The sequence below is a fragment of the Ornithorhynchus anatinus genome, chromosome X5 (genome assembly GCF_004115215.2).
Source record: "Ornithorhynchus anatinus isolate Pmale09 chromosome X5, mOrnAna1.pri.v4, whole genome shotgun sequence".
Lineage (NCBI taxonomy): Eukaryota > Metazoa > Chordata > Mammalia > Monotremata > Ornithorhynchidae > Ornithorhynchus > Ornithorhynchus anatinus.
This window is the reverse complement of record NC_041753.1, coordinates 43,320,618-43,347,682: the sequence shown is the minus strand read 5'-3', so window position 1 is coordinate 43,347,682 and position 27,065 is coordinate 43,320,618. Positions and strand designations below refer to the sequence as shown.

General features: G+C 41.9%; 1 protein-coding gene across 1 annotated transcript in view; it reads left to right on the top strand.

Annotated features, from left to right (window-relative positions):
* The window catches only part of CNTLN (centlein), a 215,630-nt gene that overhangs the window by 100,195 nt on the left and 88,370 nt on the right, over positions 1-27,065 (top strand). The window contains exons 10-13 of the mRNA XM_039910751.1: positions 9,761-9,934; positions 12,722-12,847; positions 21,632-21,753; positions 23,520-23,645. Coding sequence (XP_039766685.1) covers positions 9,761-9,934; positions 12,722-12,847; positions 21,632-21,753; positions 23,520-23,645 — 548 coding nt within the window. The remainder of the gene's footprint in view (positions 1-9,760; positions 9,935-12,721; positions 12,848-21,631; positions 21,754-23,519; positions 23,646-27,065) is intronic.

Genomic DNA, 27,065 nt, shown 5'->3' with positions numbered 1-27,065 from the left:
GAGATCACAATGATATGAATTGGGAAAATGTTTTGGAAAAACAAGAGTGCCATAGGAATTCAATTTGTTACTGTTATTCATTCTTCAAGTCACTTCTGTGTACTTGAGACTCCTTTGGAAATGCATGTAAGCACTCTTTTTTTTTAGGACAAATGAAAATCGCATTCAAAATGGGTATTGGCATAATAGAAAGAGCATGGTTCTAGTAGTTAGGAGACTTGCGTTCTAAACCCCAGCTCCACCACTTGCCTGCTGTGTGACCTTGGGCAAGTCATTTAAATTTCTCTGTGCCTCAGTTTCTTCATCTGTAGAAAGGGGATACAATATCTGCTCTCTCACTTAGACTGAGAAGCCCAGGCGGGACAGGGACTGTCTGACCTGGTCATCTTCTATCTACCCCAGCCCTTAGTACAGTGCTTGGCATATAGTAAGCCCACTTAATGATCACCTCCTCTGCCCCCTGCCCCAGCCAACACACACAGAAAGCTTCCATGTTTATTTAAGTTGTGTTTTTCATTCATTCATTCAATAGAATTTATTGAGCGCTTATTATGTGCAGAGCACTGTACTAAGTGCTTGGAAGGTACAAGTTGGCAACAGATAGAGACAGTCCCTGCCCTTAGACGGGCTTATGGTCTAATCGGGGCAGACAGGCAGACAAGAACAGTGGCAATAAATAGAGTCAAGGGGAAGAACATCTCATAAAAACAATGGCAACTAAATAGAATCAGGGTGATGTACATCTCATTAAACAAAATAAACAAAATAAATAGGGTGATAAAGATATATACAGTTGAGCGGACGAGTACAGTGCTGAGGGGGTGGGACAGGAGAGGGAAAGCGGGGAGAAGAGGGTTTAGCTGCGGAGAGGTAAAGGGGGGGTAGAGGGAGCAGAGGGAAAAAGCGGGGAGCTCAGTCTGGGAAGGCCTCTTGGAGGAGGTGAGCTTTAAGCAGGGATTTGAAGAGGGGAAGAGAATTAGATTGTCGGAGATGAGGAGGGAGGGCATTCCAGAACCATGGGAGGACGTGGCCCAGGGGTCGACAGCGGGATAGGTGAGACCGAGGGACGGTGAGGAGGTGGGTGGCAGAGGAGCAGAGCGTGCGGGGTGGGCAGTAGAAAGAGAGAAGGGAGGAGAGGTAGGAAGGGGCAAGGTGATGGAGAGCTTTGAAGCCTCGAGTGAGGAGTTTTTGTTTGGAGCGGAGGTTCATAGGCAACCACTGGAGGTGTTTAAGAAGGGGAGTGACATGCCCAGATCGTTTCTGCAGGAAGATGAGCCGGGCAGCGGAGTGAAGAATAGACTGGAGCGGGGTGAGAGAGGAGGAAGGGAGATCAGAGAGAAGGCTGACACAGTAGTCTAGCCGGGATATAACAAGAGCCTGTAGCAGTAAGGTAGCCGTTTGGGTGGAGAGGAAAGGGCAGATCTTGGCGATATTGTAAAGGTGAAACCGGCAGGTCTCGGTAACGGATCGGATATGTGGGGTGAACGAGAGAGACGAGTCAAAGATGACACTGAGACTGCGGGCCTGACAGACGGGAAGGATGGTCATACCATCCACGGTGATAGGGAAGTCTGGGAGAGGACCGGGCTTGGGAGGGAAGATGAGGAGCTCAGTCTTGCTCATGTTGAGTTTGAGGTGGTGGCCGACATCCAGGTGGAGACATCCTGGAGGCAGGAGGAGATGCGAGCCTGAAGGGAGGGGGAGAGGACAGGGGCAGAGATGTAGATCTGTGTGTCATCTGCGTAGAGATGGTAGTCAAAGCCGTAAGAGCGAATGAGTTCACCAAGGGAGTGAGTGTAAATGGAGAACAGAAGAGGGCCAAGAACTGACCTTTGAGGAACTCCAACAGTTAAAGGATGGGAGGGGGAGGAGGCGCCTGCGAAGGAGACCGAGAATGACCGGCCAGAGAGATAAGAGGAGAACCAGGAGAGGACGAAGTCCGTGAAGCCAAGGTGAGATAAGGTGTGGAGGAGGAGGGGATGGTTGACAGTGTCAAAGGCAGCAGAGAGGTCAGGGAGGATTAGAATGGAGTAGGAGCCATTGGATTTGGCAAGAAGGAGGTCTTGGGTGACCTTAGAGAGAGCAGTCTCGGTAGAGTGGAGGGGATGGAAGCCAGATTGGAGGGGGTCCAGGAGAGAATGGGAGTTAAGTTTGTGTGTGTCTTTGTGTGTGTGTGTGAGTCCTGAGTTCTGAGAAGAGCAAACCATTAAAACAATCTTAATTTAAAATGTAAATTTATGTTGTTTGAAACTCCTGGGCAAGCCCCTGTTCTTCTACTCTTTCTTCTCAGAGCAATGAGGAGTCCCTAATCTCCAGGGAACCCTGTTAGGACTGGCACGAAGACGTAAAACTGAGGTTTACTGATGAAGCTGGGTGCCTTGATACCTGCTTCATAATTTTCATGTCCTCTTCCACGCAGCATTGTTGATCGGGGAATCCCCCCTGCAACCCATTTCCCAAATTGATATACTGGGATGTCAGAATATGTTGCCGAGTCAGTCTGTCACATTTATTGAATGCTTACTGTGTGCGGAGCACTGTACTAAGCACCTGGGAGAGTATAACAGATACATTCCCTACCCAGAGCAAGCTTACAGTTTAGAGAGGGAGACAGACATTAATATGAATACAATTACAGATATGCACCTTACTGCTGTGGTGCTGGGAAGGGGGCTGAATTAAGAGAGCAGGTCAGAGCGATGCAGAAGGGGGTGGGAGAAGAGGAAAAGTGGGCTTAGGGGCTAAGTTAGTGGGTTTAGTTGGATATGAAAAGGGAGGGCGTTCCAGGGAGAGAGGTTGGTGGCACGATTGACGATTGAGGTAGAGAGTTTCCAGGCTGCTAAAGGGATTTATTAGCTTAAGCTGGAAACCACAATGACCATGTCCCCTTGTGCCTATCAATCAGTGATATTTATCGAGCCCTTACTATATGCAGAGCATGGTACTAAGCGCTTGGGAGAGTGCAACTTGACAGAATTAGCAGTCACGGTCCCCTGCCCTACCTATCTCCCCTTGTTTTCTCTTTGGTGTTATGGGACCTATTGGAAATCTCTAGGGCAAAGGACTGCTTCCTTTTCCCAGAATGATTCTCACCAGAATCATTCCAGACACATTACTAGAGGACTTGTCTAATTGTGTGCTACCTGAATCACATGAGGGCCGCAAGCAGTATAAAACACCTTGCTCTGGGTTTGTTTTTTTTCTGCAACCTACATTTTCTTCCACTTGCCTTAGCCCACGCTAGGGGGTGTTAATTGGGCTGTGTGTTTCCCCTGCTCCACGCCACCTGGTGAAAAGGGAATAAAGTGTGAAGTTCACATGCTTTCAGCATGTTCACTCCAAATATTTTCATTGTATTTCTCTTCCTCTCTCACTATCTGCGACGGACACTTCCATTACTGAACACCTTCTAAATGCAAATGTGTTGTATGTCAGTAGTGAGAGATTCACTCCGCAAAAGTATACCGAATTGTAGGCAACAGGAAGGCAGCAAATTGGGTAGGCTATTTTTCTTTTTTATATATGCTTCCACTGGCCTGACCCAGAAAAGGGAGTTTCTGGGTAAGAGGAATTATCCTGCATCTGCTGGGATTAAAACCCAGTTTTCCCAACTCACCTGTGCTCTTTCCAGTAGACTACGCTGAAACAAAATACCTAAATGGATAGTATTGACAGCTAATGATTTCGCCTTTATCATCCTGTCAATTCTTGCAATGTCTTTCCTGTACCAGAATGGTCACAATTTCCTACATAAAGCCAACTTTTGAATATTTTTGGAAATTGCAGGGAAGGATGAGGCACACATAAGTGAAACGTACAGAAAATCTCTGTGTTTTATTTGAGCTAATAATTTGAATCTCTCATTCCAAATATTTTAATAGAGCTGCAGATATATTGCAACATTGGATGATAACATCAGTCAATAGTATTTATTGAGCACTTACTGTAGAGCACTGTACCAATTTCTGAGGAGTGTACAATGCAACAGAGTTGGTAGACACATTCCCTGCCCACAACGACTTTACAGTCTAGAGTGTACCATCTTTTCCTTTATCCTGTGCATCCTTAATTGAAAGTGCTTTGTGGGCTAGTTGAGAGAGCACAGTCCTAGGAATCAAGGGACCTTGGTTCTAATGCTGGCTCTGCCCCCCTTTTTTACTTTTTAAATGGTATTTGTTAAGGGCTTACTGTGTGCCAGGCACTATACTAAGTGCTGGAGTAAATACATGCTAATCAGGTTGGACACAGTCAGTGTGTCCAGGCACAGAGAAGTGGTTACCCCACAGTCACACAGCAGATCAGTCGATCAGTGACAATTATTGAGTGCGTATTACATGCAGAGCACTGTACTAAGTGTTCGGGAGAGTACAATACAATGGAATTAGCAAACACAGTCCCTGCCCATAATGAATTTACAATCTAGACATGAGTGGTGGAACCAAGATTAGAACCCAGGTCCTTCTGACTCTTAGCCCCCGACTCTTTCCACTAGGCCATGCTGCTTCAATTGTTTGCTCTGTGACCTTGAGTAATTCACTTAACTTCTCTGTGCCCCAGCTTCTTCATCTCTTAAATGGGGATTCAATATCCGTTCTTCCGCCCACTTAGATTGAGTCCCATGTGGGACAGGGTCTGTCTGACCTGATTATCTTGTATCTACCCCAGCGCTTAGTATAGTGCTTGGCACATAGCAAGTACTTAATAAATGCCACACATTATTATTGCTGTTATTATTATCATTATTAATAATAAGAAAAATGGCGCAAAAGGTATTCAGTAGAAAAGAAGGGAAAACAAAGGACTGGGTAGTAGTGGGACCTGGACCAGAACCCATTCTCTTGTGCCACAAGGCCGAGGCAACAGTCTGCTGCATGATACCATGGGCTGCTCAAGATGGACCTTCCTATATCTATCTTGGCTATTGCCATGCGGTAGCGATCCCCAGTAGGCCCCAGTAATAAAGGGCTCTTTCACCCAGCCTGTGGCGAAAAGGAGGCTGTCTTACCTCACATAGGGGTCACGGCAAAACTGGGTTCCACTCCCCACACCACCCAGGATGCCATGCTTGCTTTTCCAATAGATCACAGAGCCTGTGCCTGCCGTGTCTTGCTGTGTCGAGAGCCCACTTGAAAGGTGAATTGCTGCCATCTTGGAAGTTTCAGCTCACTCTTGGCCCTCATCTGGTTCCTAAGGGCTGTTTGCCCAAAGAGATGGGGGAGACATTCCTCCCCATCACCCCACCTTGCACCCCACCATAATATTAGGCCATTAGGTATTGGAGAAAGATAGTATGGTCATTTTTCCAAGCATCAATGTTAACATCTAGGAAACATGAGCAGGCTCCCACCCATTATATCTGACAGTCCACTCCTTTTCCTATTTTCAAAGCCCTACTAAAATCATAGTTCCTCCAAGAGGCCTTACCTGACTAACCCCTCATTTCCCCACCTTATTCATCCTTCCCTCTGTATCTCCTATGCACTTAGATCTGTACCCCTTAAGCACTTGATTCTCACCCCACTAGACAGACTCCAGTGTTTGTCTCCCCCACTAGATTATAAACTAGATTGTGAGGGCAGGGATCATGTCTACCAACTCTGTCATACTCTACTCTCCCAAGGGCTTAGTTCAATACTCTACACACAGTACACACTCAGTATATACCACTGATTGATTATTGAGTGCTAGCTGGCGAAGAGCACTGTACTGAACACGTGGGAAAGTACAGCACGATAGATTTGGTAGACATGATAACTGCCCTCAGGGAATATAAAAACTAGTGGAGTGATAGGTACAATGAGATGGTTTTATAATAATGCTAATGAGCTACACACACACATTAATAGCGGCCTGAAATTCATATCGACAGAGTATTTGATAAGATCAGAACATAGAGTGGGGAAGAGGAAGTGCACAGAAGATTATATAAACAGAAAATAATCTCACTGTGATTAAGGATAGAATTTTGGAATATTTGCCCCCCAAAAATACAGTTCAGATTTTGAATTGAATGATGCCTTCTTCAAAACCTTATTGAAGGCACATCTCCTCCAAGAGGCCTTCCCTGAATAAGCCCGCCCTTTCCTCTTCTCCTGCTCCCTTCTGCATCACCCTGATTTGCTCCCTTTATTCTCCCCCTGCCCCCGGCCCCACAGCACTTATGTACATATATGTAATTTATTTACATTAATGTCTGTCTTCCCCCACCTCTAGACTGTAAGCGTGTTATGGGCAGGAAGTGTGTCTATTATTATATTGTACTCTCCCAAGCACTTAGTACAGTGCTCTGCACACAGTAAGCACTCAGTAAATATGATTGAATGAATGAATACTGACATCAAATAACACACACACACACAAAATAAAATACAATTCAACTTTGGTCCTTAGGAACATTTCATTTACAAATAGTAGAATCTTTTATCAAAGTCACTTGCCTGTAGTGATATTAGAAGTATAAGATGACATTTTTTTTCTTTTCAACAGTGAGATTTTAATTTTAAATGGAATGAAATAGTCTATTGATATTTCTCTTCACTCTAATCACTGCGTACATGCATGGAGAAAGATTAATCTAGGCATAGCAAGAGCATTGGTTTTAATGATCTTAAATGTGTCATGCAGCGCTTGCTAGATTCTGATAGTCCTAGATATTATCCAACCATTTTCCTGCCCAGCAAGATTTTGCCAGATTTCCTACTGTTGTAATTTGAAACCTACCACATCTGGCAGTGGCTGTGTTCACCATCTCTTGATTCCCCCTCGATTCATTTTGGGCAGGGAACGTATCTACCAATCCTGTTATATGGTACTCTCCCAAGTGCTCTGCACACAGTCAGTGCTGAATAAATATTACTGATTGATTGCTATGCGGTGCTGTGAGAAGCAGTCTGTCCTAGTGGGAAGAGCATGGGCTTGGGAGTCAGACAACCTGAATTCTGATCCCGGTTTCACCACTAGGGTAAGTCATTCTTCTTCTCTGTTCCTCAGTTTCCTCATCTGTAAAATGGTGGTTCAGTATCTGTTCTCCCTCCTACTTAGACTGTGAGCCCCATATGGAGCGGGGACTGCATCCGACCTGATTAACTTTTATCTACCCCAATGCCTACTACAGTCCTTGGCACATAGAACATTTAACAAATACACTTGTTATAATTATTATTATTATGTGGTCAGCTCCAGCTTGGGCATCAAGCCCCAAAATGCCCAGTATTTTGCCTTTCACTTATTCTCCTTGAACAGTACCTACTACAACCCTTTTGTCTACTGCTGGATCAAAGACCACTTGCATCCAGAGCTCAAGGGCTTAACAGCCACCCTGCTCCTCTACCAGGAAGCACAGGTAGAGAATGATAGCTTCAATCAGGGACCTCTAGCCCACAGCGTCTGCCTCTCCACCTTCTTGCAGACTATCAGTACTGCCCCTTAAGGCTGGTCTAAACCCTGACTGTCTGAGGAAGGTTGGTCATCCATCTGCCCTAGGGGCAAAGGGTTGGACCAGACAGCCCCTCAAGGGCCCTCTGGCTCTGGGCTTCTGGGACTAAAAAGCAGGTGGAAAGGGGTGGCACATGATAACTTTCTGGTGAGGGCTTTATCCACTCTCTTTTCCCATTAAACCCCAGTTCCCACTCCTCTTCCTGCTTTCACTTCACTCCCTACTACTCTCTGCTGCCTGGAACATTTTTATACAAAGCTATTCAGTCTATGTTTGCCCATTCCCCAAGAACCTCCAGTGGTTGCCCAACCATCCCTGCACTAAACTGAAACTCACCATCAGCTTAAACTCAATCTCCTCTCCCCCTCCTCCCTTACCTCACTGATTTCGTACCACAACCCAGCATGCTCACTTTGCTCCTCTAATAACAACCTACTCACTGTACCGTGACCTCTTCAATCTCGCCACCAACCCCTTGCCCACATCCTGTCTCTGGCCTTGCTCCTAACTGAAACACCCTCCTGATTTAAATCTGCTAAACCATAGCTTCCTCCATCTTCAAAGCCCTTCTGACATCACTTCCTCTCCATGAAAATCATGCCCCATTAATTTCTCCTCACCCTTCAGTCTTAGTTCCACAATGATTACCCCAGTGCTTTTTCTTGTGCCAAGCACACGTGTATGTACTGACAACCATGTAGTGCTTTCGACATACCGATCACTTATGCACTCATCCATCCAGAGAATTTTATTTTCTTTCTTTCTTCCTCAGCAAATTGTTTTATTGTCTGTCTTTCCTGCTAGATTTTAAGCTCCTTGAAGAAAGGGATCGGGTCTGCCAATTCTATTTTGCCCTCCCAAGCGTTTAGTACATTGATCGATAAATATTCATTTATTGATGCAGCCAAAATAGGTATATTTGTCATAATAGTGTGCACTCAGTTTGCTGCGACATATGTTTTTACTCTGTGTTTTGACTTGAATACTGTTAGGCTGAAAATGTGAGCCTCTCTGGATTCAGTGTAACATGGTGTCAAAATAAAAGTTTTGTGCATGTATATTATAATAATAATAAATATGGTATTTGTTAAGCGCTTACTATGTGGCTAGCGCTACTCTAAGCACTGGAGTAAATACAAGCTAATCAGGTTGTCCCACGTGGGACTCAGTCTCAATCCCCATTTTACAGATGAAGTAACTGAGGCACACAGAAGTTAAGTGACTTGCCCAAGGTCACACAGCAGGCAAGTGGCAGAGCTGGGATTAGAACTCACCACCTCTGACTCCCAAGCCCATGCTCTTGCCACTAAGCCATGCTATGTTCTCCCTTCTACGTAGACTGTGAGCCCCATGAGGGACAGGGACTGTGTTGAACCTGATGAATTTCCATCTACCACAATGCTTAGACCAGTGCTTGACACATAGAAATATGAAGGGCTAATTGGAGAAGGTCTCTTGGAGGAGATGTAACCTTAATAAGTCTTTGAAGATGGAGAGAGTGGCAGAGTGGCATACCCAGTGCTTAGAACAGTGCTTGGCACATAGTAAGCACTTAACAAATGCTATCATTATTACTATATTCATTCATTCAAACGTATTTATTGAGCACTTACTTAAACACTTGGGAGAGTACAGTATAACAGTGAACAGATACATTCCCTGCCCACAGTGAGCTTATATATATTGAGGATGGGTTGAATACCAAGTGTCTGAAGGGTACTGACACAAGTGTATAGATGACTCACAAGGGAGAGGGAGTCAGGGAAAAGGGGACTTAATCAGGGAAGGCCTCTGGGAGGAGATGTGACCCAAACATGGGATTTTGTAAGAACACAACTCCTACATTAAAGAAGAACTGGATATACACTGAGTACAACTTGGCTGTGGAGAAAACATTGCTGTAACAGGTACTTTTTAGAGGTAAGGAAAATACGGTAATGATTGTTTAAATACTGGGTTTGTAGCAAGTGGTTCATGAAAAGCAGCACTGTGACTAGTGTTTATCTAGAAATACTGGTCTTTGAAATCCAGAATTTTAACTGTAGTTACTTTTTCTAAGCATTTTTGTGCCTAGGCCTAGATTGTATAAATGTGTTTTGCATTTGATTTTTGAGTGTCTGCAAATCTGTGTTTTGTTTTTAATGAAAACATATACCTAGGTTGTTTGGGCAAAAATACCCTAAATTTGAAATTGAAGAAATTTGTTTAATGACACAGTTTTATGACATGGGCTATTTGTAAGATGAGTTTATAAAATGATCCACTGTTCTGAATGTTCTTGATTTATTCCTTATATAATTTGACAAATCTACTCTATTTCTCCAGGATTTCAAGCATTCATCTTTAACTCACCTAGAATGCTTAATAGCAGCCCAGAAATCTGAAATTAGGCATTTAGAGGAGAAATTAAAAAGAGCAAATCTTCAACTCTCAGAGCATGGTACCTGTAGCAGAGACTTTCTGAATAGGATCGTTCTGAAGTCTGAAAGAAGACATGAGGTAGCTTTATTTATTTATAATTATTATTATTATAATAATAATTTATTCATTTATTTTATTTATTTACCAGTTAGTGGTATTTACTGAGCATCTACTGAGTGCACAGCACTCCTAATCATTTATGAAAGTATAGCAGAAAACAACCCACGTACCCAGGGTTCACAATCCGATGGAGAGAAAAGAACAAAATTAATTATATAGAGTGGAAGAGTTGAGAAGAACGTGGATTAGATAGGATAAAATGTCAGAACCAATCAGAATAAATAATTCTAAGAAGAAAATTGGCCTGGGAGTCAGAAGGACCTGGGTACTAATTCCTGCTCTGCCATTTTGTTGCCGAATTGTATATTCCAAGCACTTAGTACAGTGCTCTGCACATAGTAAGCCCTCAATAAATACTATTGAATGAATGAATGAATTTGTCTGCTGTGTGACCCTGGGCAAGTGACTCAATTTTTCTGTGCCTGTTATCTCATCAGTAAAATGGGAATTCAGATTGTGAGCCCCATGTGGGACATAGTGTCCAACCTGATTAGCTCGCATCTATGTACCCCAGTGCTAAGTACAGTGCCCGGCACTAGAGTAAGTGCTTAACAAATACCATTTAATTTTTTTTTAAAATTGATTGTATAATTGAATATACATCTATAGAGGATGTGTATAAATAAATAAATACTCTATTGCACTTTCCCAAGTGCTTACTTACTAAGTGCTTACTTAATACAGTGTTCCGCACCCAGTAAGGACTCAATAAATACCACTGATAGAATGAAAATATCATTAAGTGTTCAGAGTTTATCAGGGAAGGTTTTGTGGAAGAGGTGGGGCTTTTAGGAAAGTTTTGAGGAGGGGGATGTCTGAGGTCTCAGACAAGAATGGTAAGGGCAACAAAATTCTGTTTTTAATTCTGGAAACCAGCATGCAGGATATTGGAATTGTCTGCCAATGCCCTGTTAGAACAGATGTTGGGAGTAGAATGTTTTACCTTATTGAATACTGAATAACAGATTCTCAATTGAATGAAACTACTTAAAGATTCATTTCTTTTTGGATTCTTGAAATGCATTCTCATTATGATCTATCTATACTATGCCCATCCAACCCTAAAATGGGAATGTATTAATATGACAAAAGGTTTTATAATGAAACTTTTAAAAGAAAAAAGAAAAAAAAATCTGAGAAATTGTGTAAATTCTGATGTTTTATGACACAGGCAATTCAGCTAGTAAAGATTGGGTTGTTAACCCAATATTCTAAACTAAGATTGGCAATACAGTTATTTTAAGAGTAATTTGCCCGCTGTAAAACAATCTATAATACAGATTTTATTAATATGGATGAAAAATAGTTTAAAATAATTTTAACATCATTAGGTTCTCTCTAGTACATATTTAAGGCAAATTAGTAAGTATTGCTTAGGTTGGAAATGTTCCCCTATCTTTTGGAAGGATTACTAAGCTATTGATTGCAAGTGTAAATGATATGCTATGTAAATTTGTTTTAAAAAAAATCCGTATTTGACAGGGTTTAAAATTCCCTATCAACACAGCCTATCATTAAAAAAGATCTGACAGCCCCAATGCAAATAATATAGCATTTTGGATTATGAATTTATATTCTGCTTTACACATGCTACTGAAAAACATTTTCATTTAAAATAAAGCATTCATTGATTGTATTTGTATACACTCATATTACTGTCAAATTGGTGGAATTTTTCTTTCCCTGTATACCAGTCAAATGGGTTAAATGTTTATAATGATTCCTTTTTTAGTTTGGAACATTTTTATCCTATTTGTAGAGCAAGAATCTTTAGGATATGTGCTTGGCATTTCAATCTTGCATATTTTAAGTCATAACCATTTTTCCAAGAAAAACTCTAATTTTGTTCAGATATTTTATAATTTTGAGCAGTTTACGTGATTAAAAAGAACTAACATAGTCCATATAAATCAATGAAAACTATAGTGAAAACCAAAATCTAGCATTATAGGTGTCTATTTTGACTACATTCCATGTGACAAACATTGAAAAATGTTGATCATTAGATGATGTGAAACTATTGTCAGATGCAGCATTATTCTTAGTGAAACTTAAAAAAAAAATGAGGGTCACTTGCCTGAGCAAAACTTTCCTCTTTTTTCTCTCTCTCTCATAAGGACATGCAGTAAGTATGAACCAAATGCTGCCCAGCTTAATCGTGTTAATTTCACATATTCCTTCTCCAGATTGCTGTATGAAGCTGCACATAATATAAACACATATTCTTGTCTCTAGTTAGCCACATTATAGTTAATGACCATATGGTCATTATGGTATAAGATCTACTGTCTGTTGTATTTATATTCCTCAAGCATATTGTTCCTTCAACTTCACAGTGTGTTCAACTATTTCAAAGGGAAAAAAATCCTTTCCCTCTTGTTTCTGGTTGTCCTATCAAGTGTAACCTTGGACCCTTATAGAGCAATTAGACCAGCCTCTATCCCCTCCTTTGTAATGAGGTTTCTTGCATTTCTGAGTCTATAACCCTTTAGTCTTCCCTAATGGGACATCATTATTCTGAAAGAAACAATGTAAATGTAAATGAATATTCTCATTAACGAGTCACAGAGAAACCTTTAGCGGTAGCACTGTGGTAATTCTGCTTGTTATTTCTCTGGTATTCCAAGCAGGTTTTTTTTTTATAATTCATTATTAGTATTCAAAATTACTTGTTCTTTAATTTTGCATGTCTTTCATAATCCAGTGTTCCAACTAGTTCAACCATGTCCTTGTTTTATTCTCGAGGAACCACCTGTGAAACGTTCAAGGTCTTTGTCCCCAAAGAGCACTTTTAGAGACTCAGAGGAGCTAAAGAAGCTTAAAATAGCCGAACGGAAGATTGAAAACTTAGAGAAGACACTACAGCTAAAGGTGAGCGTTAAAAGATATTTTTACCAGTAACCTTGCACAGATAAATTTGTTCTATAATAAACATGCACTGCATTTACATGTTATCCTCAAATTGAGTTGTTGCAGTGTTCTAAATTAAGATTTTTAAGATTTTTTTCATCGCAATAAATCACATGATAATATTTCTTAGCACACAATAATGAAACTTCAAGATATGACAGAAGAAAAATGCAGTTGATTTGGGTAATGTTTCAATAGGAAAAAAAATGAGTTTCTGAATTTCTAGGACATAGAATTACAAGCAAAATGAATGATTCCAGTTCTATGAGCCTGTTTCGAGGATATCCGTTCAAATGAAATATGCTTATCAAAATGGAAAATTAACTGGCACCCATTTTCATTTAGTTCTTTTACAGATAACCTCAAGTGACAAATTATATAGCTTGTGGCAAGTAAATATAATTCGTTGATGGCAAGTAAATATAATTCGTTGATTCAGTGGAATTTATTTGCCCATCTTCTGTGGGCAAAGCACTATATACTAAGTGCCAGGAAAGAGTATAATCAAGGAATAGCAAAACTCAATCCCTGCCCTTCAGGGGCTTAGTGGAAAGAGCCCGGATCTGGGAGTCAGCTCGGGTGTGGCAGTCAGAGGAACTATGTTCTAATCCTGGTCCTGCCATATGCCTGCTGTGTGTAACCCTGGGAAAGTCACTTATCTTCTCTGTGCCTCAGTTCCCTCATCTGTAAAATTGAGATTCAGTACCTGTTCTCCCTCGTACTTAGATTGTGAGCCCTGAGTGTGTCGTTTATGCACAGCACTTATGTATATATCTTTAAATTATATATTATAAATTATCTGTATTAATGTCTATCTCCCCCTCTAGACTGTCAGTTCGTTAAGGGCAGAGAATGTGTCTGCTAATTCTGTTGTATTACGCTCTCTCCCGAGTGCTTGGTACAGTGCTCTGCACATAGCACTCAATATTGATTGATTGATTGTCAAGGACTGGGGCCAACCTGATCATCCCTTTCTTCACCAGCACTTAGAACAGTGCTTAACACGTAGCCAAGGGAAGCAGCCTGGCCTATTGGATAGAGTACGGGCCTGGGAGTCTGAAGGTCCTGGGTTCTAATATTAGTTACTCCCCCTTCTCTCCTGAAGAAACTGAGACTCAGAGAAGTTAAGTGACTTGCCCAAGGTCACACAGGCCAGTGACACAGCCGGAATTAGAAACCAGGTCCCCTGACTCCCAGGCCTTTGTGCTTTCCACTAGGCCATGAATGGCAAAGAGTTTCTGTTGGATGTGGACATGGATGGGCAACCATCAGAGGGTTTTGGGGGATGGGGAGAAGTGGACTGATTGGATTTTAGCAAATGATCCGGGTAGTGGATTGAGGTACAGACTGGAGAGGAGAGAGATAAGTGGAAGGGAAGTCAGTGAGGAGGCTGATGCACTAGTCAGAGTGGCATAGGATAAGTGGTTGAATCAGTGTGGTAGCAGTTTGGATGGAGCAGAGAGGCAGTTTCTAGAGTTACTGTGAAAGTAGAACCAACAGGATTTAGTGACAGACTGAATGTGCGAGTTGAATGAGGGATAATTGAGTAAAAGGTAATGCTAATGTTATCGGTTCGGGAGGGGTGGATGCTGGTGTTGTCTTACAGTGATGGGAAAGTCGGGAGGAAGATGGGGCCATCCTAGATAGCCATGAGCAAGGGAGGCAAGAGCCATCTCAGGCCTTTTTTCTGAATGGAGATTAGTAGAGGAACTCACAAAACTAGAAAAACTTTTCCTTTTCCACCTCCTTAAAGAAGCAGACTGCTTTTCTTGAGAGTAGCCCTCCTGCCTTTTCAAAGGCAAAACCATAACCTTTTTTTCCCCATACGGAAGAATTGTTTTCGCAAACTACCACCTTCTTCCCAGCTTTTCTCCTGAGGAAAATCTCCACTCCCTGTGGTATTGGAGGATGAGTCTGAGGGCTAAGGACATTTGAGGGGAAGGTCCCAAAGGAAAGAAGGACCCTTCTGGATTTTTTTTTCCTTTCCTGAAAATGAGTAGTCTGCCTAGAAAATGCAGGGCAACTCTTTTGCTGCCCTGGCAGTTTCCCCCGCCTGTTTGTAGCTGCAGTGGCTTGGACTGCTAAATCTGCAGCCAGGAAAAGTCTTAGCATATGGATTAATGCTTGCTAAGATACTCAGATGAAACAGTGCAAGCATTGCAAGAATTGCTCCAGACTGCGGAAGTCTAATGTACTGCTCTGCTTTCCTGGGCTGGGATCAGGTGCACCACAATCAGCCAGAAAAACTCTGGTTGAGGTAAGCCTATTGTCCTGGTTCTCTCGGACCCACTCACTACCTGATTCATCTGTGACAAGAGGCTGCCAGTAGCAGTGGGGATATTGGGTTTAGGGCCACCCATTGCGGAATCCTCTCAAGGATTTGATTGTCTTGATGATCTCCCATCTGTTTATGGGGTACCACTTCTGGGTCTTTGCACCACAAGGCAGAAGCCCCATCCTCCGGGGATTTAGCCCACTCCTCTTCCCTGACAAACAGTGAATTGGAAGAGCAAAAGAGTCCACATGCATACCACCCACCCAATTAGAAGAGTCAACTGGTGAGGCATCCAGCTCTATGGCGATCCTAGAGAAAACAGAGATTGAGGATGTCCTCAAAGATGTCCCTGTGCCCTGAGTCTACCTATCAGGAGCAGGATCCCCACTTCCCACCCAAGGCAGCCAAGCGATGACTCAGTTGCCCCCCCTAAGATGAGAGAAGCCTACCAAAGGATTGCCTGAAGCCTTTTAATCTTCAGTCCTCTTTCATTGTTGGGTAGAAGCTGTACCTAATATTCATTCATTCATTCAATCATATTTATTGAGCACTTACCGTCTGCAGAGCACTGTACTAAACGCTTGGGAGAGTACAATGTAACAGACACATTCCCTGCCCACAACAAGCTTACAGTTGAGAGGGGAAGACAGACATAAACATAAATAAATTACAAATAAATCATCTTGTATCTACTCCTGTGCTTAGTTCAGTGCCTGGCACATAGTAAGTGCTTAACAAATACCATTAAAAATAATGTGCAAGAGTATTTCTCAGACACGCAAACACATGGATGCAGTCTCACCATTACCAAAGAGCAACTTGATTCATTCATTCAATCGTATTTATTGAGAGCTTACCATGTGCAAAGCACTGTACTAAGCCCTTGGAATGTACAATTCAGCAACAGAGACAATCCCTGCCCAACAGTGGGCGCACAGTCTAAATGGGGAAGACAGACAACAAAACAAAACTAGTCTGGCATCAGTATCATCAAGATAAATAGAATCATAGGTATATACACATCATTAACAAAATAGAATAATAAATAATATATACAAATATGCACAAGTACTATGGGGAAGAGAAGGGGGAAGAGCAGAGGGAGGGAGAAGGGAGAATGGGGAGGAGAGGAGCAGAGGGAATGGGAGGGGTACATCTGGGAAGGCCTCCTGGAGGAGGTGAGCTCTCAGTAGGTCTTTGAAGAGGGGAAGACCGTTAGTTTGGGGGATGTGAGGAGGGAGGGCATTCCATGTCAGTGGTAGGACGTGGGCCAGGAGTCGACGGTGGGACAGGTGGGAACGAGGGACCGTGAGGAGGGGTTAGCGGCAGAGGAGCAGAGTGTACCCGGGGAGGGGGGTGGCGGGCTGTAGAAGGAGAGAAGGGAGGTGAGGTAGGAAGGGCCTAGGTGATGGAGACCTTTGAAACCAAGAGTGAGGAGTTTTTGTTTCATGTGAAGGTTGATGAGCAACCACTGGAGGGTTTTGAGGAGGGGAGTGACATGCCTAGAGCGTTTCTGTAGAAAGATGATCCTGGCAGCAGAATGAAGAATGGACTGGAGTGGGGAGAGACAGGAGAATGGGAAATCAGAGAGGAGGCTGATGTAATAATCCAGGCGGGATATTATGAGAGCTTGTACCAACAAGGTAGCAGTTGATGGCATATCATGTGCCTAAGTGCTTAGTACAGTCCTTTGGACACAGTAAGTGCTCAATAAATATGATTGAATTAATGTTTCTTGCAGGCAGAAAATGTTTATTATTGTCCATTAATAGCCATTTTGAATTTTTCCAAGTATGACTGTAACTGCCCTATATGCCGTTTTTCTAATTCACTATATTTTGTATACCATGGAGACCTCAGGAGCCTAACTCCAGCAGCTAGTTAAGGCAACTATTTAACAAAAGTGACACATCACAAGAAAAATGACACTGCATTTCAAATGACGGAAAAAGTAATAGTCACATCCATATCAATAAGCAAATCAAGTGACGAGTGTGACCATATAAAAATTTACATATATGCACATAACAAAAAAGTAGGGTTTTTTAATATTATAGAGGACTTGACGTTAATTCCCTTTATTTTTCTGCATATTGTACTCTCAAGTGCTTAGATCAGCTCTGCAAACCCAAAGCAATCAGTCAGTGGTATGTATTGGACACTTGTGCAGAGCAGTGTCCTGAGCACTTGGGACAGTACAGTACAACAGAGTTGATAGGCATGTTCATCTTCAATATGTGATCAATAAGGTATCACTGCTTGGATCTTGGATGCAGCCAAAATATTTTTCTCATCTGGTACCTGAAAAGCAGTTCATTAATTCATTCAATTGTATTTATTGAGCGCTTAGTATGTGCAGAGCACTATACTAAGCACTCGGGAGAGTACAATATAACAATAAACAGACACAAGGAGCTTACAGTCTAGGGGGGAGACAGTATAAATAAATTATAGATATGAACATAAGTGTTGTGGGACTGGGAGGGGGGATGAATAAAGGGAGCCAGTCAGGGTGATGCAGAAGGGAGTGGGCAAAGAGGAAAGGAGGGTTTAGTCAGGGAAGGCCTCTTGGAGGAGTTGTGCCTTTAGTTAATATGTACCTTCAGTTAATATGAGCTTATGTTTGTCATATCTTTGGAGCAGGAGTAGGTCATGGCTACTTAGTTTACAAATCCCTTGGTGTCCAGTGTTGTACTGGCTATGACCTGGCCAGCCATGCCATTGTCGGTGAACTTTTCAGGGCAGCCAAAGTTGCTTAATAATTCCCAGAGCCCAGATCTGCTGATAGTACCGAATGCTTTGGTAGGGTCTAGCACTTCACTGTAGTGTACAAACCAGATCTAGGTAGAGTGCAATAAATACTCTAAGCTGCTTTTTTCTTTAATTATGTTCTTCCACTGGCCTAATCAAGAATAACAATGATGGCATTTGTTAAGCACTTACTATGTGCGAAGCACTGTTCTAAGCGCTGGGGGTGGATACAAGGTGATCAGGTTGTCCCACGTGGGGCTTACAGTCTTAATTCCTATTTTACGGATGAGGTAATTGAGGCACAGAGAATTAAGTGACTTGTCCAAAATCACACAGCTGACAAGTGACGGAGCCAGGATTTAGAACCCATAGCCTCTGACTCCCAAGCCCATGCTCTTTCCACTGAGCCATGCGAGGAAGCTCGTGAAGAAGTGTAGTTCTCCTACTCCTGACTGCCTGACCGGTGAAACACCTGGATTTGTATTATAATTCTTTTAAGTTTTTAATGCCTATCATTACACACCATCAATTTACATCCTTCACTCCTCCACTTTCTACAAGTACCACTTGCATCTTGCAGGTCTTCTTGTGGGGACTCTGATGGTGAGAAGAGTCTTTGCCTAGAAAGGATGGCATCACATTTAGCAGTGGTATGGCTTAATAAAAGCTATCTCATCAAGCACTTAGTAAATGCTCAGTTAATACCACCGATGATGACGACGATTGAGTCAGATGTGGCTGCACTCATTTTGGAGAGTTCTCTCCTCATCAGACTGGTGGCTGTTGGAAGAGTGATTTCACAGTTAAACAATTGCTGGGTTCATCGGGCCTTCTAAGTCTGCCCAGAGGTAGAAGTGACTATCTGGTGAAGCTGCATTGCCTTCTGAAATAACCATCCTTACATAAATGTGCTCTGCTCTGATGCTTTTGCCCTCTTCTGCTGCTTCCAAAAAGATGAAGCTAGTTGGGTTGACGATGCTGCTGTTATTCATTTTGTTTTTCACTTTTTGGGTTTTTGCTCTTAGTGTTCTGCTAACATACCCAAACTGTGTTTTCTACTTGATTCACCTTCTACTTGACATCTTACATAAAATTTGAATCTCTCAGCCTTCTTCATGGATTTTGATGATCAACAATACAGAAATTATAGTTACTGTTTTCAGTCTTTGATAGGTTACAGCAATGAATAAAGAAATCACGTCTTCAAGTGCTTAGTCGATTGCTCTGCACAGGGTAGGCCCTTAGTATGTATCATTAATGGTTCTCCTGCTGTTGTAGATTTAGTTCCTTAAATCTCAGAAATAAGTCAAACTGTCTTATGAATCATTTCCAATCATGAGCAATATTTACTGTCAGTTTTAAATTGTTCAATTATTTTAGTTGTTCCATGTCTAAGTAGATCTCTTTATCTGTCCCAATCTGTGTTGAATTCACTCATAGAACCATGTTATGTTATATCTCTTGTAATTAAGCCTGGAAATGCAGCTTTATAGTGCAACAAATTACTGGTTAAATATATGATTCCTACATGAATTTCTGCTGAAACTCCCTGATCTTAGGTCTCAGCTCCAGCACTTCATGCATGTTGCTGGAATATCCCTGTGCCTTAGAGATAGACATACTGTATACTAACTTCTGCCCAGTCTTTTTAAGGGTCATTCCAGACCATGGGTTCTAAATAATAATAATAATAATTGTGGTATTTGTTAAGCACTTAATATGTGCCAGGCACTGTACTAAGCACTGGGGTAGATACAAGGTAATTGGGTTGGACGCAGTCCCTGTCTCACATAGGACTCACAGTCGTAATCCCCATTTTACAGATACGGTAACTGAGGCACAGAGAAGTGAAGTGACTTGCCCAAGGTCACACAGCAGACAAGTGGTGGAGCTGGGATTAGAACCCAGATCCTTCCGACTCCCAGGCCCTTGCTCTATCCCCTATCTTGATCCCAATGAGAATGAAAATGAGCCCAAGCCTCCCTTCTTGGGTATGTTGTACAAATTAGGTGGGTGGTTTCACACAGGAGCAGTTGCCCCCATTTTATGGCTGGGAGTCACATTCCCAGCAGTTCAGGAGAAGCTAATACGTGTGAAACTGCTATATGCATAAAGGAGAACAGAGTCACCACATCATGACTCTTTTGATCTGAATCACCTGAAACTAAGTGGTGGTGCGTATGCCGGGGTAAATCAGTTCACAATGGATTCACCTTGGACCCAGCCCAACACAGCCTACAGTCCTGGAATTCTAAGAGGAAGACCATGGTCAAGATTAATATTAACAATGACTTAACGCATGGCCTCTACAAATTCTATATGATTTTGCCTTTTTGCGTATGTGTCTCAAAACCAGGTACATCTTATGCTCAATTAGAGGGGAAAATCCATCTTTAAATTGTGAATTAGATTACTTCTTTTAGAAAGTTTGAGAGGTAAATATAGAGATTTTACCTAAAAGTGCAAGTTAGAGTATAACTTGTGGGCAGAAAATGTGTTATTTCATCATTCTGGACTTCTGTTTTAGTATGGTGCCCCAGTCCAAATAGTGCTCAATAAATGTTACTGCTGTTACTGGAGGTAATGTGATCTCGACAGTAAAGGGGGTTAGGTTCAAGAAAGGGGGTGGTATAGGCACCAAGTGCTACATGATTCCAATGGGGCTATAGACTGTAAAGTGGAAGGCCGGTTGTACAGAAGGGGTTGGTTGAAAAGTGAGCAATTCAGATAAGATATAATGCGGAAGGCTGGATGTAAGATAAAAGGCTAGGCATGTGAAATGTGAGGAAGACTTGCTGTTGGGGAAAAGCTACTGATCATCGGAAGAACAGAAGTTGTGGAGTTAGGGGTTGTGAAAAAAAGAATGCCCCTCAAGGTGGTTGAAACCAGTTGAGACTAGGTTGCAGGAGTCCCGCAAAGAGGTCAAAGCACAAACGGGGAGGGGGTGAGGGGGCGGGCATTACCCAACCACCCACTAGGCAATAAATAATGAAATCACTCAACCTATATTGAGTCTGCCCACCGATGGGTTACTGGTGGAGCTGCACTTTGGTTCTGGGTGTCCCCAAAGTTAGGTCGAGATCATAGTCAAAATGGTTATTCTGGTGCCAACCATGGGGTTCAGGTTTTTTGCTACAGAGAGGAATATTACAGGAGCTCTCGGACACTGGGGACAGGTTTTCCCATAATAACTACCTCTACGAATAGACTGTGCGATCCTCGAGGGCAGGGATCATGCCTACATACTTCGTTTGACACTCCCAAGCACTTAGTACAATGCTAAGCACAGAGTAAGTCCTCAATAAATACTATTGATGTTGCTACTAAGTTACTCGGTTTTCGAGTGACTTGTTTAAGAAAAAAAGAAGGAAAAACTATTCCAGAAAGTCTTTTCTGTGTCTTTCTGTTATTAACTGCCTTTAGGGAAAATAATCTAACAACTTTGGTAATAAATCCTCGAAAGTGTTTAAGCAGCATGAAAGACTTAATGAGTTGCCACATTTACTTGGTAAGTAGTCTTGAGGAATAGCAAGTCAATTCTGAAAGTCTAATGACAAAGAATCTCATTCTTTTGCTTAAATTGGTTAAATTAAATCAAGTATATTTGCGTAACATAGCCATCACTTGAAAATTGTGAATTTGTCGTGTTATTTTCCATTTGAAACATGGTATTACAGCCTTTTATCAAAGTCTCGTGTTTGGCTTTTTGTTTTATACAGATCCAAGAAAATGATGAGCTAAGAGAAGCCCATGAAAAACGCAAAGAAAGGCTGCAGATGTTACAGACCAACTACAGAGCAGTAAAAGAGCAATTAAAACAGTGGGAAGAAGGCTGTAGCAAGTGAGTTACATATCTCATAAAAGCATTTTCCCTAAATATTAAATGGATTGCAATACTTTTGCATAATTATTCTGAGGGCTTTTGTTCAACTGCAGTAGGCATTATTTGATAATCATTATTACAGAAATATACCGAGCGAATATATGGAGCATTAATGCATAACTCATATGGTCAGCAGTACCATCTCACTAGTTATACCTCTTCGATTTTTCTAAGGATTAATTTTGAGAATATGTTTGCTAACCCTATGTTAATTGATCTAATTGAGCAATTCTTTTGGTATAAAGAAAACACAAGTTCACTGAGTATGAAAAAACTGTGGAATAACTGAGATTTTAAAATTAAAGGACCTGAAGTGTCTGGAAACTATACTTTTGGATAACAATCTTAAATCCAGTCCAACCTAGTAGGTGATTGAACACCTTTAATATCTCTAGGTTTTTTCAGTTGCTTATGTGAATGTATTGGTGGTGTCAGTTCAATTGCTGTGAACAGGTGTTCAGATCTCAGTAGGTATTAAGTGGCTCCCTTGTCAACAGTATCAACAGAGGGCAAAGGACTAAATGAGCCCAGAAAATGTACTACAGTCTCATCTTTTGAGAGAGATACTTCAGGGCAGTGTTGATGAATCACATGGGTCCATTCTGTGGAGAAATGGGTTTTTTAAATTGGCCAATGCAGCACTTTCCTTCATGACTTATAAAAATGAAAGTAGGTCTTGGTTTAAATACAGGAAACCTGGAGCCAAGGAGCACCTTATAATTTTTGATTCCAGAAGCTGTTGACAATGTCGATTTTGCCACCGGTGTTAATTTTTGATTTTATTTTATCCTTTTCCCCTTGAAAAGTGGAAATTGAACTCCTGCAAATGGGAGTGATGACATTGGTAGTTCTGGGTTTGTCAACCATTCAGGATATGGGCAGGGAACGTATTGTACTCTCCCCAGCACGTCAGACAGTGCTCTGCATACAGTAAGCACTCAATAAATGTCATTGATTGGTTCAAGAGTACTTATTGAGGGTATGAATGATGACATTTGTTAAGCGTTTACTATGCACAAAGCACTGTTCTAAGCGCTGGAGAGAATACAAGGTAATCAGGTTGTCCCACATGGGGCTCACAGTCTTAATCCCCATTTTACAGATGAGGTCACTGAGGCACAGAGAAGTTAAGTGACTTGCCCAAAGTCACACAGCTGACAAGCGGCTGAGCCGAGCTGGGATTTGAACCCATGACCTCTGACTCCCAAGCCCATGCTCTTTCCACTGAGCCATGCTGGGTTGCTTACTTTCTGACAAATGAATGACCAGCCGCTTGCTCTAATTTCTGACATATGAATGACCAGCCACTTGCTGTAAGACTTGGGAACCTCTCCCATCCGCAGATTGGTAGGTCACATATGCTGGAGAACACTGCTGGTGCATAACCCCTCTTGCAAACCGTATGTGAAATTGCCGCTCTGTACAATCTATTGGTAGGAGGAATGAGGGGAGGGTCCCAGTATTACCGTATGTCAGTTTAAGAGTTCTACTTCCCCACCCGAAGTTTAGCTTTAGAAATCGCCTAATAGATCTTTAATTTCTTCACACCGGTTTTTAGGCGTGCCATACAATGAATGTTGTGTCCAAATGATAGGGGTTTTTTTTGTGCTGCAGCCATTAGAGTTTTATGGTTCAAGGAGCATAGATACGTGTAAATCTTTCCTAGGTTTTTAACGTTTTGTTAACCGACATATAAAAATATGCCTCGCCTATCCATTAATTAGAAGTGAAATCAGAAAAAGGAAAATCCAGCGAGCAGACCCCCAGCAGCTGCGACACGAAGATTCTGATGCCGTGTGGAATGAACTGGCATATTTCAAAAGGGAGCACAAGAAGCTACTGATTGCAAAGTGAGTTTCTCTTCTCAATGATAGGTATGTAGGACGACCTTTGGGAAAAATTGATTTGGCTGGAAGGACACCAGAGGAATTCCTGACGTAATTTGAAGATGAAGCCACCTTCCTTTGAGCAACGAGGAAGGAAATGAAAAACAGTGGATTTTTTCAAAACGCAGTGACAAGTCACCCGTTCGCTAGCACCACCAGAAACTGTATAATGTGATCTAGGGAGTGTGTTAATTAATGTGGCTCTCATCTGTTGAAGGTGTCGCTCTTCATTAGCCTGTATTTTACACACTGCCGGGCTTCATTTTGGGAATGAGGTGGTGAGGGGATAACCTAGCCAGCCATCCTTGTTTGATCTCCCTGATACATACACAGTGCAGAATGCCTCAGCTCTCTTGGTTCCCTGCCCTGTCCTGCTAATCCCAACTGAGCTCATTATGGTGTAGCCTTGCTGCTACTCTTGGAGCCAGAGCTGTCCAAGCTAATTACTGGTAGCAGCAGAGCTGCCTGTTAAGGGTCTAGTGTGGATCTGCTAACATGGGCCTTGGTAGTGACCTGCCAAAGGCACGAGGGAGTTGCTCTCTTTCTTGCTGTGCACTGCCTGTCCTCTGGGTTTAATGTTGATCCCTTCACACAGCTCTTTTAGCTGCAGTAAGTGTAAAACTTGGTGAAGGGAACTCATATTTTAGAAAACATACAGTTTGCTTCTTTGATCTCATAATTCACAGACTATTATACTCAATCTGGGAAAGAAAGAAAACTTTCTCTTTTGTAGACCACAGTAAGTTAGCACAGTGTAATTAGCCTTTTGTTGCTCTTTCACTCTTGCTTCCAACTACATTGAGTTTTAGACATCAGATGGTACTGTAGAGCTTTCTTGGCGACTTTAAATACACTGTTGTTCAACATTTGATAGACACCAAGGCCCCAGCTGGAGCAGGGTGCTTTACAGTAGTCTCAAATAGCTGGCAATAAGACTGTTGGAAAGTAAGCACAGGCTACAGCCTCCAAGGTGCAGAGGGTCTGGGTTAGCCCATACTTCCCAGAAGTTACTGGACATTCTTGGAGGAGACTGGCTCCTCCCGTCCATTAAATACCACTGGTAGATCGTCACTAGTTGGAAAGCCCCAGACTCCTGGGGATAGGACCGAGTTCTGCTGAAGAGAGTGCAGAGAGAAAGTCAAGTAGCTGGAGCTTCCTGTGGTGAGTTGTGTGTGCCGGCCTGCCTGTTCCCCTGAGACTCTCAGCCAAAAGGCGATACATGTGGCAAAGTAATTCACTATGCTTTAAGCTATATCCGGGGTAAAAGAGAAGCTAAGGCGAGTTAATTTGGGGATTGTTTTAGACTAAACCCCCTTCCCAGACATTTCCCTAAGCAAAGGCTTCAGGAAGCCTCATGGTAAGACACATGGGGTCCAATTTCTGTCCATCAGATCACCAAGCTGGAGACTTGCAGTTTTGAACCTCATTGACTTTAAGTATTGCCTCGTAAGCCTTGATAAGGGTATTTGCTGTGGCTGTCTTCCAACTTTTAACAATTATTTCACTCCCGATTTTGCTCATTACCTTGCTTGGGAATCTGAATCCATCAAGGTCGCTGGAGCCTTCACAGAACTCTCAACTGGATCTTGGCTAGTCCCGGGTTTTGGCAGGTCGTTCTTTCCCTCTCAACTGTAAGCTCGTGGTGGGCAGGGAATGTGTCTACCAACTCTGTTATATTGTACTCTCCCAAGCGCTTAGTAGTGCTCTGCACACAGTAAGCATGCATTAAATACTGTTGATTGGTTGACTGATCGATTGATTTTCCTTGGAGAGTCCTAAATACAGCATGGCTACTTATGGTTCTAGTTTGGGGGTATACAGTTGAACAGCCCCAATATCAGTGGCATGTAGCAAGAACTTTTCCGTGTAATTGTTCACTGTACAGAAGTGGCAAGAAGCCGTATTGAGAATTGAAAGTCACCGAAATGTTTTTAACTAGGCAAATCAACATGTCACCCTTATGATGGTATGGGGCCTGAAGCCTGTGGTGTCTCCCTTCTTAATAATTAATGATAATAATAATAATAATAGCAGTATTGGTGAACCACGTAGTCTGTGCCAAGCACTGTGGTAGGCACTAGGGTAGTTACAAGATAATCAGGTCAGTCACAGTCCCCACCCCATATGGGGCTCACGGGCTAAGAGGGAGGGAAAACAAGTATTAAATCCCCCTTTCTCAGATGAGGAAACAGAGGCACAGAGAAGTTAAGTGATTTGCCCAAGGTCATACAGGAGGCAAGTGGTGGAGCTGGGATTGGGACCCACATCCTCTGAGAGCCATGCTAGCTGTCTTGCTTTTTGAAGAAGGAGTTTTATGACCTATAAATCTGGCAGATTTGAAGAAGGGAGTTCCAGGCAGGAGCATGAGTAGAGGGTTGAATCCTGGGTGAGGAAGAAGAGAATGAGGAACGAGAGCAAAAATTGAAGCAAAGTTAGAGTTGTAGAAAGCAAAAGTATGTTTCCATAGCTGATTAAGATGGACATTTATAGCAACTATCAAACTGTTCCTCCAGGTAACTTATTGTAGTAGCATTTATTGAAGACCCAGTTGGAGTGGGGCACTGTATTAGGCACTAGAGGAGAAAAACGTTCCATCAATCAGTCCGTTGTATTTATTGAGCACTTACTATGTGGAGAGCACTGTACTAATTGCTTGAGAGAGTACAATACAACAGAATTAGCAGACACATTTTCTCCCCATAACGAGCTTATGATCTAGAGGGGGAGACAGTGAATCGATCCCTGCCCACAGGGAACTTACACTCTAACTGGGCAAACAAAAAAATAAAAACCTATTTCCGTGCTTCTAGGCAGACTATTGGGATGGATTGTTGGATGGATAGTTGGTCTGTCCCAATAATCGTGTTTCTTACCTTCTCATTTTCACGTGTCATTTATTGCAATATAAAGAAGTCCCCAAACTTTCAGCATTTTTTCACTTTTTGCTATATTCATAGTATTTGGTTATAACTCATAAAACTTTTTTGATGCTGTAAGTTTACTTTTACACGTCAACATTCAAAATGGTAGTCAAGTTTTCTAAATATCTCAGTTTTGAATTTAATGATGTTTAATAAAGTTCAGCAGAATCATTATGTATTTTATTTTCATCTAGATGACTAATAGGTATTAGAAATAATGAATTTCTTTTGCCTAAGGACTGTCAAGAATGTAAGATGTTTTATGCATACTTTCAGAGAGCACTCTGGACACTTTTTTTAAAAAAATAGCAATATATTAATATAATTCTACACATTGATTCGGTTATTCCAGTTTATACACACCCAGAATTTCATAGTTAATTACTGTTGATTAATTTAATTGCATGTATTGTGATCAAAATATTTTTAAAAGAAAAATAAATGATGTCCTTAAATGTTCTAA